The 12,779-nt window shown below is 63.9% G+C and overlaps 2 protein-coding genes across 5 annotated transcripts; one reads left to right on the forward strand and one right to left on the reverse strand.

Moving 5' to 3' along the window:
* Positions 1-439: 439 nt before the first annotated feature.
* On the forward strand, positions 440-6,349 carry ASB6 (ankyrin repeat and SOCS box containing 6). Of its 2 annotated transcripts, XM_075170290.1 has the most exons (7): positions 440-482; positions 1,558-1,766; positions 2,192-2,373; positions 2,807-2,913; positions 3,318-3,426; positions 3,939-4,025; positions 4,227-6,349. In XM_075170290.1, exons 2-7 carry the CDS (start codon positions 1,654-1,656, stop codon positions 4,901-4,903), a joined length of 1,275 nt encoding a protein of 424 aa, XP_075026391.1. In that variant the 5' UTR covers positions 440-482; positions 1,558-1,653; the 3' UTR covers positions 4,904-6,349. The 2 variants fall into 2 exon arrangements, with proteins under 2 accessions (XP_075026391.1, XP_075026390.1); XM_075170289.1 differs by lacking the exon at positions 440-482 and having other exon boundaries at positions 1,139-1,766.
* An 847-nt stretch (positions 6,350-7,196) lies between these two features.
* Positions 7,197-10,781, reverse strand: NTMT1 (N-terminal Xaa-Pro-Lys N-methyltransferase 1). 3 transcript variants are annotated; one of them, XM_075170291.1, is made up of 5 exons: positions 10,675-10,781; positions 9,592-9,656; positions 8,602-8,797; positions 8,123-8,375; positions 7,197-7,686 (listed from the first exon to the last, which is right to left on the reverse strand). In XM_075170291.1, the coding sequence occupies exons 3-5, from the start codon at positions 8,761-8,763 to the stop codon at positions 7,430-7,432; spliced, it is 672 nt and encodes a 223-aa protein (XP_075026392.1). In that variant the 5' UTR covers positions 8,764-8,797; positions 9,592-9,656; positions 10,675-10,781; the 3' UTR covers positions 7,197-7,429. The 3 variants fall into 3 exon arrangements, with proteins under 3 accessions (XP_075026392.1, XP_075026394.1, XP_075026393.1); XM_075170293.1 differs by having other exon boundaries at positions 8,602-8,803; XM_075170292.1 differs by having other exon boundaries at positions 9,507-9,656.
* Positions 10,782-12,779: the final 1,998 nt, after the last annotated feature.

Raw genomic sequence — 12,779 nt, forward strand, 5'->3', positions numbered from 1 at the left:
GGTGCGCCTGGGGCCGTTGTGTCTGTGCACGGGCCGGTGCCCGCCGGGGTGCCCGTGGGGTGGCGCAGGTTCGGGTGCGCTGCCGCGGGTGTGCGAACGCCCCGCGCGCACCTGCGCCCGGTGTGCGCCCACGGGGCGGAGCGTGCACCGCGGGGGTGCGCGAGGGGGTGCCCACACCCTGGGGGCAGCGCGGGGGGTGCCCGGGGGGTGCCCGAGGGGTACACGGGGGGTACACGGGGGGTGCCCCGGGGGTGCCCGGGCCCGTGTCCGCCGCGACCGCCCCGCCCACCTGCCGCGCGCGCCCCCGCGCGCTGCCGCCGCGCCGCTCCCGGCCGCGTACTGCCCCCTGCCGGCCGCGCCGCAGCCCCGCCCCCGTGAGACCCCGCCCCCGTGAGACCCCGCCCCGTGAGACCCCGCCCCCGAGCGAGGCCCCGCCCCACCCGGCACAACCGGCGACTTCCGCTTCCGGCGGCGGGGCCGGGGTAGGTGCGGGGCGGCGAGTCGTGGGGGTCTCAGCCCGGGGCGGCCCCCGTCAGGGGAGGGTGGTTGCTGGGGCCTCCGGTTCACTCACCCCGTGGAGCTTGGGGGACCCTGCGGGCACTCGGGGGCTCGTCGTGGGGCTCCGGGGACTCGCCCCATGGGGTGCGGCGGGGTTAGGGGCCGCTGGGGCCGTCTCGGTGGGGTCCCGGGGGCCCCTGGCGCCGGCCTCCTCCGGGGTGCTGGGGGTTTATGGCTTTCTCCCCCTCAGCGCTTGCCCCCGTGGGGTGTAGTGAGATTTACGGGCCTCGCGGGTCTCCCCCCAGGGTTGCCGCCCTGTGCGCTGGGGGGCTGGTGGCCTTGGGCTGGTTCCTGTGGGTCACAGGGGGGGTTGGTGGCCTCTGGGCTGGTTCCTGTGGGTCACAGGGGGGTTGGTGGCCTCTGGGCTGGTTCCTGTGGGTCACAGCGGGGGTTGGTGGCCTCTGGGCTGGTTCCTGTGGGTCACAGGGGGGGTTGGTGGCCTCTGGGCTGGTTTCTGTGGGTCACGGGAGGGTTGGTGGCCCCTGGACTGGTTCCTGTGGGTCACAGGGGGGGTTGGTGGTCCCTGGACTGGTTCCTGTGGGTCACGGAGTGGGGCGGGGGGAGTTGATGGCCCCTGGACTGGTTCCTGTGGGTCACAGGGGGTTATGGGGTCCCCAGCCTTGCGGGGGCTGCTCCAAACCTGCTCTCCCCCCAAAAAGCAGGCAGGGGTTTGCTGGTTGCAGGCACCTCAGAGCCCCTCTCCGCCCTGGCCACCCTCCCCCTGGCACCCCCAGCACATGGGGGCTTGTGGCAGAGCCTCTGCAAATGCAGTTTCCCCGGAGCCTGGGCTCCGCCTGGCGTGTTGTCTTCCTGCGCCCAGATAACTCCAATTTGCACCTCTGCGTGCAGGAGATAATTTGAATACACCTCTGTGGCGTGTGGGAGGAGATCCCTGCGCTGGTCTTTGTTGCCTTTGAGAAACACATAAGGAGGGAGGAAGGCTGTGGTTTTTTATAAATGCAAAACTGCTGGAAAGGCTCATTTGTTTTTGGAAAGCAGGCAGCGCTGAGGTCTGCCTGCCAGAGACCTGCGTGGGGGAAGACACCACTGCCATGCTGGAGGCCCCTGGACGGTCTGTGGGCGTAGCAGAGCACGATGCCTTTCCTGCACGGCTTCCGCAGGATCATCTTCGAGTATCAGCCCCTGGTAGACGAGATCTTGGGGTTGCTGGCGATACAGGATGCAGAAAGGCAGAGCGCCCTTGAGAGGTAACTAGACGGGGCTAAGCACCCACTTGATGTTTTAGGGGGCGATAGCTGGAGCTCAGTGACGCGGCCGAGGTCGGACACAGCACTGGCTGGGAACAAACCCCGGTCCCGGTGAGCAGCTCATCCCACGGACTCTCCTCTTGCTTCTGGAACGTGGGGGTGGAGCAGAGCAAACACAGGGACTCCGTGTGCTCCCCGGGACCAGCCCTTTCTGCCTGACCCATGGCAATAAAACCTAAACTGGGGGGGGGTCAGCTGTGACCCTGATGCTGCTACGTAACCCCACAGCCAACAGGTTGGAGACCCGGTGGTTACAAGAGAGGGGACCAGGGATTTTTCTTCTTCCCTGGTTCTACTTTGACCCGTACACACCCCTGAGAAGCGTGCCCTTCCGCTGAGTAACTGGTTGTTTTTGTGTGTTTAAGCCCTGCCTGTCTGGGCAGCGACAGGAGCCAGCTCTCAGCTGTGAGACGAGTCTTGGAAAGGGAGACCCACTCCCCGTTTTATCAGGAAGGCGTGAGCTATGCCCTGCTGAAGGTCACTGAGCTGGGGCTCGTCCCCGCCGCAGAAATCCTCCTGGAGTTTGGAGCTGACCTCAGCTTTGAAGGTGAGGCTGGTGAGGAGGGGGCTGGGCCTGGGTCTGTTCCTCGGGCTGGCCAGGAGGAACCAGCTGGTGAGAAGCTGCCCTGGGAGGCGGTGATAGCTGGGCAGAAAGAGGGGGTGCTGCCAGCTCAGACCCCCACTCTGCTGGGATAGCGTGGGTGTGTTTTGTGGCTCTTGTCCAGACCCAGCCGCAGGGATGGACTGGGGGATGGACTGGGGGATGGCCAGGGGCTTGGGGACCAGTCTGAACCTCTGAGGACTTTTGCCAGAGATGGAGTCATTGCAAAAGCAGGACCTGGGTGTCTGTGACAGCCCTGTTTTCACGGGCATCGCTGTGTTCTCAGGGCCCTCCCGAGCTGCCCCCTTCCACTTTTGGCAGGTGCCAGGGCCGCTCTGGGGAAGCCCTTAGTTCTCTCTGACTCTGTTTTTGTTCTCAGATCCGGTCACCTACTACACCCCCCTGCACATCGCAGTGCTCCGCAACCAGCCGGATATGGTGGAGCTCCTGGTGCGCCACGGGGCTGACATCAACCGCAGAGACCGGGTACGGGCTTAGCTGCCTGGGCACGGCCAAGCTCAGCCCCCGTGAGACTTAGCTGCAAGGGACTGGCGTGTGGGGACAGCCCTCCCTGCTCCCCCCTCCCGGGCTTCACTGCGTGCCGCTTCCCCTTGGCGACCTCCTGTGTCCGTGGTCCGTAGTGCTCCGACGCTGTGGCAGAAGTTCAGGTTGCCTTTGGCCGAGCTCTGCCGGGGAGCGATGGGTGGGAGGAGGCTGGGGTAGACAAACCTCTCCCTGTGGACACACCAGGGAAGGTTCACTTTGATTTTTGGGCATGGGTTGAAATATGCTCTTATGTTGGCCACAGCCCCAGCAGCGACTCTCCGGAGGCACTCACAAATAGTCTTTAATACTTACTAGTGTTTTTTTTTTCCTCTTGCTCTGTGCAGATCCATGAGAGCAGTCCCCTCGACCTGGCCAGCGAGGAGCCTGAGCGGTTGCCGTGTCTCCAGCGGCTGCTTCAGCTTGGGGCCGATGTCAACGCAGCTGACAAAAACGGTCCGTGTGCGCATCCCAGCCCGGATGCTCCCAGCAGTCAGCCCTCATGGGTGGGCTAGAGCAGGGCACGGGGTCCGGCTCCTTCCGTCCTGCTGCTGCAAATGCTCTCTGGTTGTAAACTAACTGGTTTGGAAGTTGGGTGCAGGCTGCAGAACCTCCCTGGTGCTCTGTGCTTTCTCCTTGTTCGTTGGCTGTGTCAGGTGCAGAAGGGGGCTGAAACCAGCCCTGTGCAGTCCGTGGGAGATGGGAGGGGGCTGTGCCTCCGTAGCCCTGTGGTGCCCACGCTGCCATGGCACATGTGCCCTCCGGGGCCACCACCAACCCTGCACGTGTGGCCTGTGACCCTGTCCCCACAGCTGTGCACCATCACGGGGACAGCGGGAGCCTGCCAGAAGGGGAGGGGCTGTTTCTCCCCGTGTTTGGCTGTCTGGTTGGTGGGGTGGATGGTTTTTCTTCCTGCCTTTTGGGGTGTCACCCTACTTTCATCTGTCTGACTGATTGCTCCACTGCAGGAAAGACAGCGCTGTTGCACGCCCTGGCCAGCAGTGACGGTGTCCAGATCCACAACACCGAGAGCATCCGTCTCTTGTTGGAAGGAGGTGAGGGCAACCTTCTCCCCTCTCCATGCACAATCCCTCCAGGCCTAGCGCTGGCTGGTTCTTTGTACAGCACCGGGCACTGCCCTCTCAACTCTTTTATGTTCCCACCTGAGCAAGAGTTAAGTCTAGCAGTGCCACAGTTGGTGCTGTCCTGGCCTCGCTGTCTGCAATGCCAGTTACGTTCTCTGTCCCTTCCTCCAGGTGCGGACGTCAGAGCCACCACCAAAGATGGTGACACTGTCTTCACCTACGTCATCTTCCTGCTGGGAGAGATGGTGTGCAGCAACGCTGAGGAGGCACAGGTGATCAATCGCTTCTGCTTTCGTGTCACGCAGCTGCTGCTGGCCCACGGTGCCAACCCCAGCGAGTGCCCGGCCCCCGAGTCCCTCACCCACCTCTGCTTCAAAAGCTTCAAACGCCATTTCCCGCTGCTGCGTTTCTTGCTGGAGTCGGGTGCTGCCTACAACTGCTCCCTCCACGGTCCCTCCTGCTGGTCAGGCTTCCACATTGTCTTCGAGTGCCTCTGCTCGCACCTCAGTGTCTCCGAAGATGACAGCTTCTCTACAGACCTCATCCAGAAGGGTCAGACTCTGCTGGAGCTCATGATGGCCAGTTCACAAGCCATCCAGCTGCCCAGCAACTTTGAGATCAACACCAGCAGCTGTAGGTACCACGGGGAGAAGATCAGGACTCTCTTCTGCTCTCTGAAGCAGCTGGAGCGCTCCCCACAGGCACTGAAACATCTCTGCAGGGTGTTTATCCGGCAGCGCCTTAAACCGTGGCCAGTAGATGTCAAAATCAAGGCTCTACCTCTTCCAGACAGGCTGAAGTGGTACCTCCTCATTGACCACGCTGCTGCTGGGCACGAGGACCTCTGAGCCTGGCTAAGGCCTCTCCGTCTCCCCGCCTCCGCGGTCGTGGTGTGCCTACAGCCACCAAATCTCTGCTCTGGGCCAGCTTTCTCCGCAAGAGGTGGACTGTCCCCGTGCTGTCCACGTGCCCACGGCTTGGCCAGTGCTGCCCACGATGTCCGTGTCTGCTGCGTTTTTGGGGGGGGGGGGGGTTTGAGCAGGACGCTGCACACACGCCTGTGGAGGCCTTGTTGCTCTGGGGCACATCGCGGGGAGGCAGGCGGAGCCCTGTGGCTCCCTGGGGGTGAAGAGAGCCCCGGGGCATCGGGGAGCCGGATACTGGGGCAGAGGGCTGGTTTGTGTGGATTTTAAGAAAAGGCCTGGCGGGCAGGACCAGTGGGGGGGGCGGTTGGGGTGGTGTGACTGGACAGGCAGCCTGTCCCCTCTCTTTCCAGCCCTGCCGGGTCCGGGGTGGGTGAAGCAGTGCCTTAGGCGAGCGGCGGAGTCGTGAGGTGCCTCGGGGTGCTGGGAGAAGAGCATCTCTATGCCAGGAGAGTGCTGGCATCTGTGTCCTGGTTTCCTGCCTTCGGTCCTGCTGGTGGGAGCAGCCGTGGTGGAGGCGGGTCCGGCATCTCCGCGTGGATGCGGATGCCTTCCTCGCTCACGCAGGCTTCTGAAACCAGGAGCGTGATGGGGGTGAGGGCAAGCGAGCCTGGCAGCGGTGGCCGGCTGCTCGGCACCCTCTGAGTTTCTGCTGGGAGCACCCCATCCTCCTGGCACAGAGGACCATCCACCAAGGACATCTCAGAGGTGCTGGGCTCCAGAACAAACAGACAAATGGATGTTTCTCGGCTTCGTGGTGTGTTCCCTTGCGAGGACAAGGAACGGGCGGCTAACTGCCGAGTGCCTTGTGCCTCCCTCCCTGTTCCTTGGCTCTTCCCCTTGCTGACTTGCTGGACGTTGGTCTCCAGTGCCTCCTTCCCAGGAACAAGAAATTGCAGTGGGACTCGGGGTTTTCTTTCCAACCTGCTACTGGAACCTGCAAACTGGGGCTGGACATGGAGGTCCCGTGTCCCAGCCTTGCCACAGCTCCCCCTTCTAGGCATCTGCTTCCTCCTGACGTGCCAAAGACTGGCCGCAAAGCTGAGCCCCCCACATTTCTGTTGTTTGTGTTTTGTTTGTCATGGGGGACAGATGCAGAAGAGGACGAAAAGAGGAAAAATTTATTCTGAGCAGGTGGAATTTATAGCAGGTGGATCTGGGATCCCTGGGCAGTTTGGCTGCAGAAGGGTTGTCTCCCCCCATTGCCCTCCCTGCAGCACCTGTGTTTTGCCTTCTCCCACCCCGCGGAACTGGAGCTGTGCATCTTGATGAATGGATGTTTAACAAAAAAATAATAATGTGATCAAATACTCCCCTGGTGTCCGGAATGGGAAATGAGCAATTAAACGAGGCCTTTTGTAATAACGACAAGGGGCTTGTTTCTTCTGCGGGAAAGACAGGGCAGAGGAGAGGGCTCTGCGGGGATGGGGGGAATCGCCTGTGAGCCCAGCTGGAGGGACGGGCTGTAACTGGGGTCTTCTCACCCACCTGGCAAGCTGTCGTGCCAGCGTTGGCCGCGTTGTGCTGCGTTAGGTTGGCACAAGCACGTGACCAGACTTGGGCAAAATGAAGTGGCTGTGGCCAAGGAGGAGACGGGGGTGTTCGAAGCCGGGTGATGGTGTTGGGGGAGCAGCTGTAGCGTTGCAGCGTTCGAGCGGGAGGTGCTGGGCATCACCGTGAGCCTGCGGTAACGGGCTGGGGGGTCCAGAGGCAGCTCAGAGCAGGTTCCCGTTAATGCCCAGAGCACACCAGCTCTCTCCCAGGGCTGCAGGGCTTTGTCTGCGTTACCCCTATCCCTGGAGGAGGTCATGGGGAACCCAGGATTACATCCACCTCCGTTTTTGCTGCACATGTGGGAGACCTGCTCATGGTTTAAAGGAGAGGCCCCACAAAACCCCAGAACCCGGTGTTACCTCCCCAACCCACCGCAGGGAAATGGCAGACTTCTCCCATTTGCCTCACCCAGCTTGTTGCTGTGAGCAGCAGCAAGCTCAAGAGTGGGAAAGAGTCAAACATCCAAGCGAGGAGGGGAGCCCAGACCCTCACAGAGGTGCTCCGAGCTCCTCTTCACTAACGGGAGCCCTGTGCGACTGTGGTCAGCACCCCGCTGGTGCCCACGGAGCACGACTCTTGCAGGGGAGACCCTCTTGCTCCCGTACGGAGCTGCCGAAGGTGGCATCAAGCCAACGCTGCGTCTGACAAAGCCCACGTGGAGAAGTGCAACAGCAGGAAAATGTATTTGGCGAACACCTCTTTTCACAAACAGCAGCAACTTGGAAGACAAAGCCCCATCCTTGTCACCAGCCCCGGAGAGAGGAAGTCACGACACCCTCGTCGCTGTCTGCCACCCCGCGGTAAAGGCACGGTCCTCGCCCACCCCGGCAGGAACCACCGTGCTGGCCCATGCTCCGAGCTGGCCCCAGAGAGACCTTCTCCCGCCACCGGCCGCCCTCATCTCATGGCAAAGGTGTAGACGTGGTAGATCTCATCGGGGAAGTTCTCCTGGCGCTCCTCGGCCAGGAGGTGCAGCCCAGCTCGGCGGATGATCTTACGGACGACGTCCAGGTCCCGGCAGACACTGCTGTCCACATCGTCCATGATCACTCCCTCCTGAGCCATGTTGTCCTTGATGACCACGATGCCGTTGGGCCGCAGGCCGGCACGGCAGCGCTTCAGGAAGTCGGAGAGGTCGTTGTCAGTGAGGTGTCCTGGAGGGGCAGAGCGGGTGTTAGAGGGCACGGGGTGACTGCGGCAGGACCCCCAGGCAGCACGCGATAAAAGGGGAAGAGACCAGGAGACTGCGGTTGGGATCCCTCCTGATCCGGGCAGCCAAATACTCGAGCCCTGAGGTGAAAGCTTTAGCTTGGGGGTGTCCAACTTGTGTCCCGCGGGCTCTATCCAACTCCATCCAACCCACACCTCTGCCCTGGCCTCCGAGGGCTTGGGGGAAAGAGACCCCACAGTAGTGCCCACGGAGGGCAGGTCCCCAACCCAGCCTCCCACCCACGCTGTGATGCTCATCCTTAACACAGACCTCACGCTCTCCTGCCCAAAGCTCTCCCCAGTGCGTGGGGCACCTGCCCCTCGGGGGAAGCCGGGTGGGGGACAGGCTGGTGAGACCCCCGCGAGCCGAATGACCCTCACCGATGACCCACTGGATCCAGATGACATCGTAGGAGTTTGGCTCGGGGCTGAAGTCCTGGAGGCCGCAGCAGAAGTAGTTGCGCACCCGCCTGCCCTCCTCTCCCAGGTAGCTCTTGGCCTTGGTGAGGAAGTTCTCCGTCACGTCCACCATGTCCACCGTCTTGAAGAGGGGCAGCAGCAGCCACTTGGTGATCCGGCCGATGCCTGCCCCGCAGTCCAGAGCACGGGATGTCCCCGTCCGGTTGGGGCCATCCTGGAACAATAACCATGAGGGGCTGAATCCCACTACGAGGTACCCACAGAGGAGAAATGGGGCAACCACGTGGGACAGGGCTGGGGTATGGGGGACCCATTGCAGGGCAAAGCTCTCCCAGCACGCACGCCACGGAGGATCCCATGGAGCAACTCAGAGGGAAGAGCCCAGCTCCGTGCTGGAAGAAGGATGGGGCTTTAGGAGCGTGACAGACCGTGCCACCTACCCGCAGAAACTTCTGCAGGAACTTCCTGGAGCTGTTGATGTCGATGCTGGAGATGTGGCCGTAGCCCCCCAGCATGCCGTCCACCGTGGCGGGCACGTCCTTCCAGTACTTCTCCGCCTTGGAGTAAAACTCGAACTCGTTCTCCACCACCTCGCTCGTCATGCTGGCCGAGGGGCACGCGCCCGCGCGGGACTCGCTGCTCCTCCGAGACGGGAGAAACCGCCAGTCAGGTCCGAAAGAGCCGCAGGCATAACGCCCCCCCGAACCAGGGAGGCAGGCGTCTGTGAGAACTCCAATTTCTATTTATCGCCCCTTTCCCCTCCCCAGGGCTAAAAACCTTCAGCTGAGAGCAAGAAGGAACAAAGACCTAAATCCTGGTATTTTCTGGAGACCAACAAGCCCAAAACCCCTTCCCGGGCAGGGATGCCTCAGCCAGACCAGGCACCCCGGAGCCTTGCTCAGCAATACACCCAATTATATTATTATTTTTTTAAGGCTGACCCTCCTTTTTCACCTATTCTGCCTTTTCTTTCCCTGTCTTAACGTTTTACAGATTACACGTTTATCTGTGGCGACAGCCCCATCAGTCACCTCCAATTACATCTGGAGTTGCTGAAAGTTATCCTAAGCACCTACCTGAGGATTGTAAATCTCAGCCATGACCATAAGTTAGATATTTGCAATATAATAAAGTCAAGGCATAATCAGCAATACAAGCTATAAATCCCCCCCAGACATCTCATAATTCAAACCACTGTGGATTTGATTAACTGCGCTGCGGATTAGAAACTAGATTTAAGGTGGCCAAAGGGTAAATTCAAGGACTTCAAACACCTTTACAAATAAAGAAATATATAGTGTTCGTGGCTTGAATTTGCTGGCAAATATCCCATTAGACACAAAACCTTTTCTATGGCAGCTTAGGCAGTTTCGGCGGCCCCGCGTGGTCTTGAACAGCCCGAGGACAGAGAGGGGGACGCAGCATCTCACCTTACAGATCACCGGTTGAAATCCAGTTTGGCTCGGTGGGGCCGGGAGCCGGTCTGCACTGTGATCTAGGGGAAGAAAAGACGGGATTTTAGTCCCAAATCACCCCTTTAGTCCCGCAACTGTGAGTGAGGCCGACCACAGCCCCAGGGAGCCAGAGGTAAGAGCCGTCCCGACCCCGTGGGCACCCTCCTGGGGCAGGAGCTGGAGTCCCCATAGCTCAGAGGCGTCGGGAGGCTGAGCCACAGGGGCAGCTGGTGCGTGGAGGGGTTTGGCCCCACTTCAGGCAGCGCCGCCGTCTGATCTCATGCGTTGGGACCCCGGTTCGCCCTCGCGGCAGTGTCACCCCTTCCTTGGCCCTGGGTTCAAATTGGTGACGCCCTGGCGATGTTTTTCAGGGTGTCGCAGGCCACCGGTCAACAGCACCCAAGCGAAAGAACTCTACCCACTAGCGTGCACCCCGGTGCCGGCGTCTCCCCTTCCCACAGAGCCCCCGAAACGTGGCAGCTCCCCAGCTGACGTGCGGGCAGGTGCAGGCAGGCACTCGCCCCGCAGACCCCCGCTGCCGTGGGGAGGCCACACCGGCCCTCTCTGCCTTCGGGGGGGGGAGATCACCCCAGTGTGGGGCCCCTTCCCCAACCCCCGGGGCCGTTTGCAGGCGGGGGGGGGGCGGCAGGGAAAGGGGGTGCGTGGGCGGAGGGGTCCTCAGGACGAACGGGGCGGGGGGGCACCGGGGTCCCATCCCCAGGGGCTGGGGGGGGGTTACACCAGCCCTGCCCGTGGGGGTGCGAGGGGGCGGTTCCTGGTTCAAGGCCTAAACCAGCCATTTCCCCGGTACCCCTGGCTCGGGGCTGGGGACCCCCCGCGCTCCAGGGCTGCGGCGTGGGCCCCCCCGGGGAGCCCCGCAGGCCGCCGGGCTGCAGCCCTGCCCGCCGGGGGGGGCGGATCCGGCCCCGGTAGCTCCCCCGGCCCCCCCCCACGGCGCTGCGGGCACGGGGCGGCGGAGCGGCCCCGGGGGCGGGGGGTGCCCGGTCCCGCCCGCTCCCTCGGGCCGGGCGGCCGCGACGCCCGGCTCCCCCCGGTTACCTCAGGCGGCGGCCGCGCTCTGTTCCCCCCCCTCTCCCGGCCCGCGCCGTGACGGGCGGCGGCGGGCACCAACCAGGCGGCGGCGCTCGCGGTGACGTCAGGGTGAGGTCTCCTCGGGGGGGCGGGCCCTCACCCGCTCTCCCACCGGCCGCCCGCGGGGGGGCGCCCCGGGAGGCGGGGCCCGCTCCGGGGCGGCCCGCGGCGGGGCCGGGGGCGGCGGCGGGTGGCGGCTGAGGGCGGGGGGCCCGTCCCGCCCCGCTGCGGGGCACCGTTGCCCCCGGCCTGTGCCCGCACCGTGCCACGAGCGGCCCCGGGGCTGCCCGCGGGCTCCAGCGGGGCTTCGTGCCCCCGTGTCCCCCCCGCCCGGGGGCTGCGCCCCAGGCCCCCTGCCACGGCCCTCAGCCTGGCACCGTGCGGCGGTCTGCGGGGCAGGGGCCCGGCGGCGGCGGCACCGGGATGGCAGGGCCCGGGGCTGCCGGTGGGGGCGGCGGGGCCCGGGGCAGGGCGGCGGGTGAGCAGGACAAGGACCACCCGGGCTTGGCAGCCGAGGGGGTGTCGGGGTCGGGCTGCCCCCGGCCCGGCCCTGCTGCTGCCCCGTCCCTGTCCCGCCGTTGCCCTTGTCCCGTCCCGGTCCCGTCCCGGTCCCGCCGTGTCCCGCCGCGGCCGCGCGGGGGCGCTGTTGTCCCGCCGTTGCGGCGCCGCCGCCGCGGGAACTTCGCTGCGTCCTGCGGGGGGGAGCCGGGCCCGCGCGTGCCCCTGCGCCCACCCCGGCGCTGACACCCGCACCCCCGCACCGGGCACCTGCGCCCCGGCACCCACCCGGCACTCACCCACCGCCCGCCCGCGCCCACCCGGCGCCCCGGCGGGTCCCAGGTGATGTCCCCGTCCCTCCCGCGCCCTGCCCCGCCCTGCGCCGTCCCGCCGGGCCAAGGCGGGGAGCTGAGGCCTGGCAGGCTCATCACAGCAGCGGCCCCCTCCCATTGCACCCTGCGCAGCCGAGCCCGTCCCCTCCGGGGAAGCTGCCGCCCCCCCTCCCTCCCCCGTGACGGTCTGCGGTCGAGGGCGAACATCCCACCCCATCGCCTCCCGTCTGCACCCCCACCCCACCTGGACGGGGTTGACCCCCCCACTCCCACGGGAGAGGAGGTGCGCGAGGCTTTCCCAAGGGGATCACTGTGGGGACAGTGACAAAACTGGGCTGGCTGCAGCCGTGTCCCTGAGGAAAGGAGGCTGCTGTGGATTCTCTGGTGTCTAATACGGTGTGAGCCCTTCCCTCAGCAGGGCACCGGGCCCTCCCTCGCCTTCCCCCGGACACCGACTTGCACAAACGCTGTAGGAACAAAATCTGCTTGAAATCACCCAAAGCGGTCGGAAGGTAATGGCAACGGGGACAACACTGCACGGGCACAGGGGGATTGGGGCCCATTCCCACCCAGCCAGCACCCACTTACACCCCACAATGCCCTAATGGCCCCAACAAGGACTTGCTGTCCCCAAAACAGAGCTGCTCACCCCACGGCCATCCAAAAATCCATGGCACAACCAGGATGCAGCCTCGGTGCCAGAGCCCCTTGCCATCCCCCATGGTGCCTGTGTGGAAAGGGAAGGGAGACCCCACCTTTGGGCAAGCAGCTGTCACCCCAGGACAGCTTTTGGGCACCCAGGTCCCCCAAGTCCCTGCGAAAGGGCCCACGGGTGCCAGGGATGGCAGCGACCCGAGGCGGAGGCTGATGGCAGGGGGTGCGTGTTTAGCCGGCTGCGGAGTTGGGGACTCAGCGAGAGCATCTCTAAGCACAGAAAGCTCTGCTTTTGCCCCATTTTGCTTTCCAGATTTTAAGGAAATGAGGCTATCTGTCACGGGGGAGGGGACACTGAGCACAGGGCAGCAGCGCCCGGTTGCTCCCGGCATGGGGTGGTGTTTGGGAAGGCTCATGGGGGTGAACTGGCACCGAGCGTCCCCCATGCACCGGCACCTTAATGACCAAAACCCACCAGTTTTCCCCTCACTGAAGCCGCCAGCGGCCATTGCATCGCTCTGGTCGTCACCTGCGTTTTCCAGCAGGTCATGGGGCATCTGCATCCCATCCATGCCACCTATTTCCCAC

This window comes from Calonectris borealis, chromosome 21 (genome assembly GCF_964195595.1).
Source record: "Calonectris borealis chromosome 21, bCalBor7.hap1.2, whole genome shotgun sequence".
Lineage (NCBI taxonomy): Eukaryota > Metazoa > Chordata > Aves > Procellariiformes > Procellariidae > Calonectris > Calonectris borealis.

Excerpts from the sequence above, each read along its gene's own strand:
- ASB6 (XM_075170290.1), top strand. The coding sequence starts at position 1,654 with ATGCCTTTCCTGCACGGCTTCCGCAGGATCATCTTCGAGTATCAGCCC. Across the intron at positions 1,767-2,191 it reads AGGCAGAGCGCCCTTGAGAG|CCCTGCCTGTCTGGGCAGCG; the intron begins GTAACTAGACGG and ends TGTGTGTTTAAG. Across the intron at positions 3,427-3,938 it reads CAACGCAGCTGACAAAAACG|GAAAGACAGCGCTGTTGCAC; the intron begins GTCCGTGTGCGC and ends GCTCCACTGCAG.
- NTMT1 (XM_075170291.1), bottom strand. The coding sequence starts at position 8,763 with ATGACGAGCGAGGTGGTGGAGAACGAGTTCGAGTTTTACTCCAAGGCG. Across the intron at positions 8,376-8,601 it reads TCCTGCAGAAGTTTCTGCGG|GATGGCCCCAACCGGACGGG; the intron begins GTAGGTGGCACG and ends TTATTGTTCCAG. Across the intron at positions 7,687-8,122 it reads CTGGATCCAGTGGGTCATCG|GACACCTCACTGACAACGAC; the intron begins GTGAGGGTCATT and ends CTGCCCCTCCAG.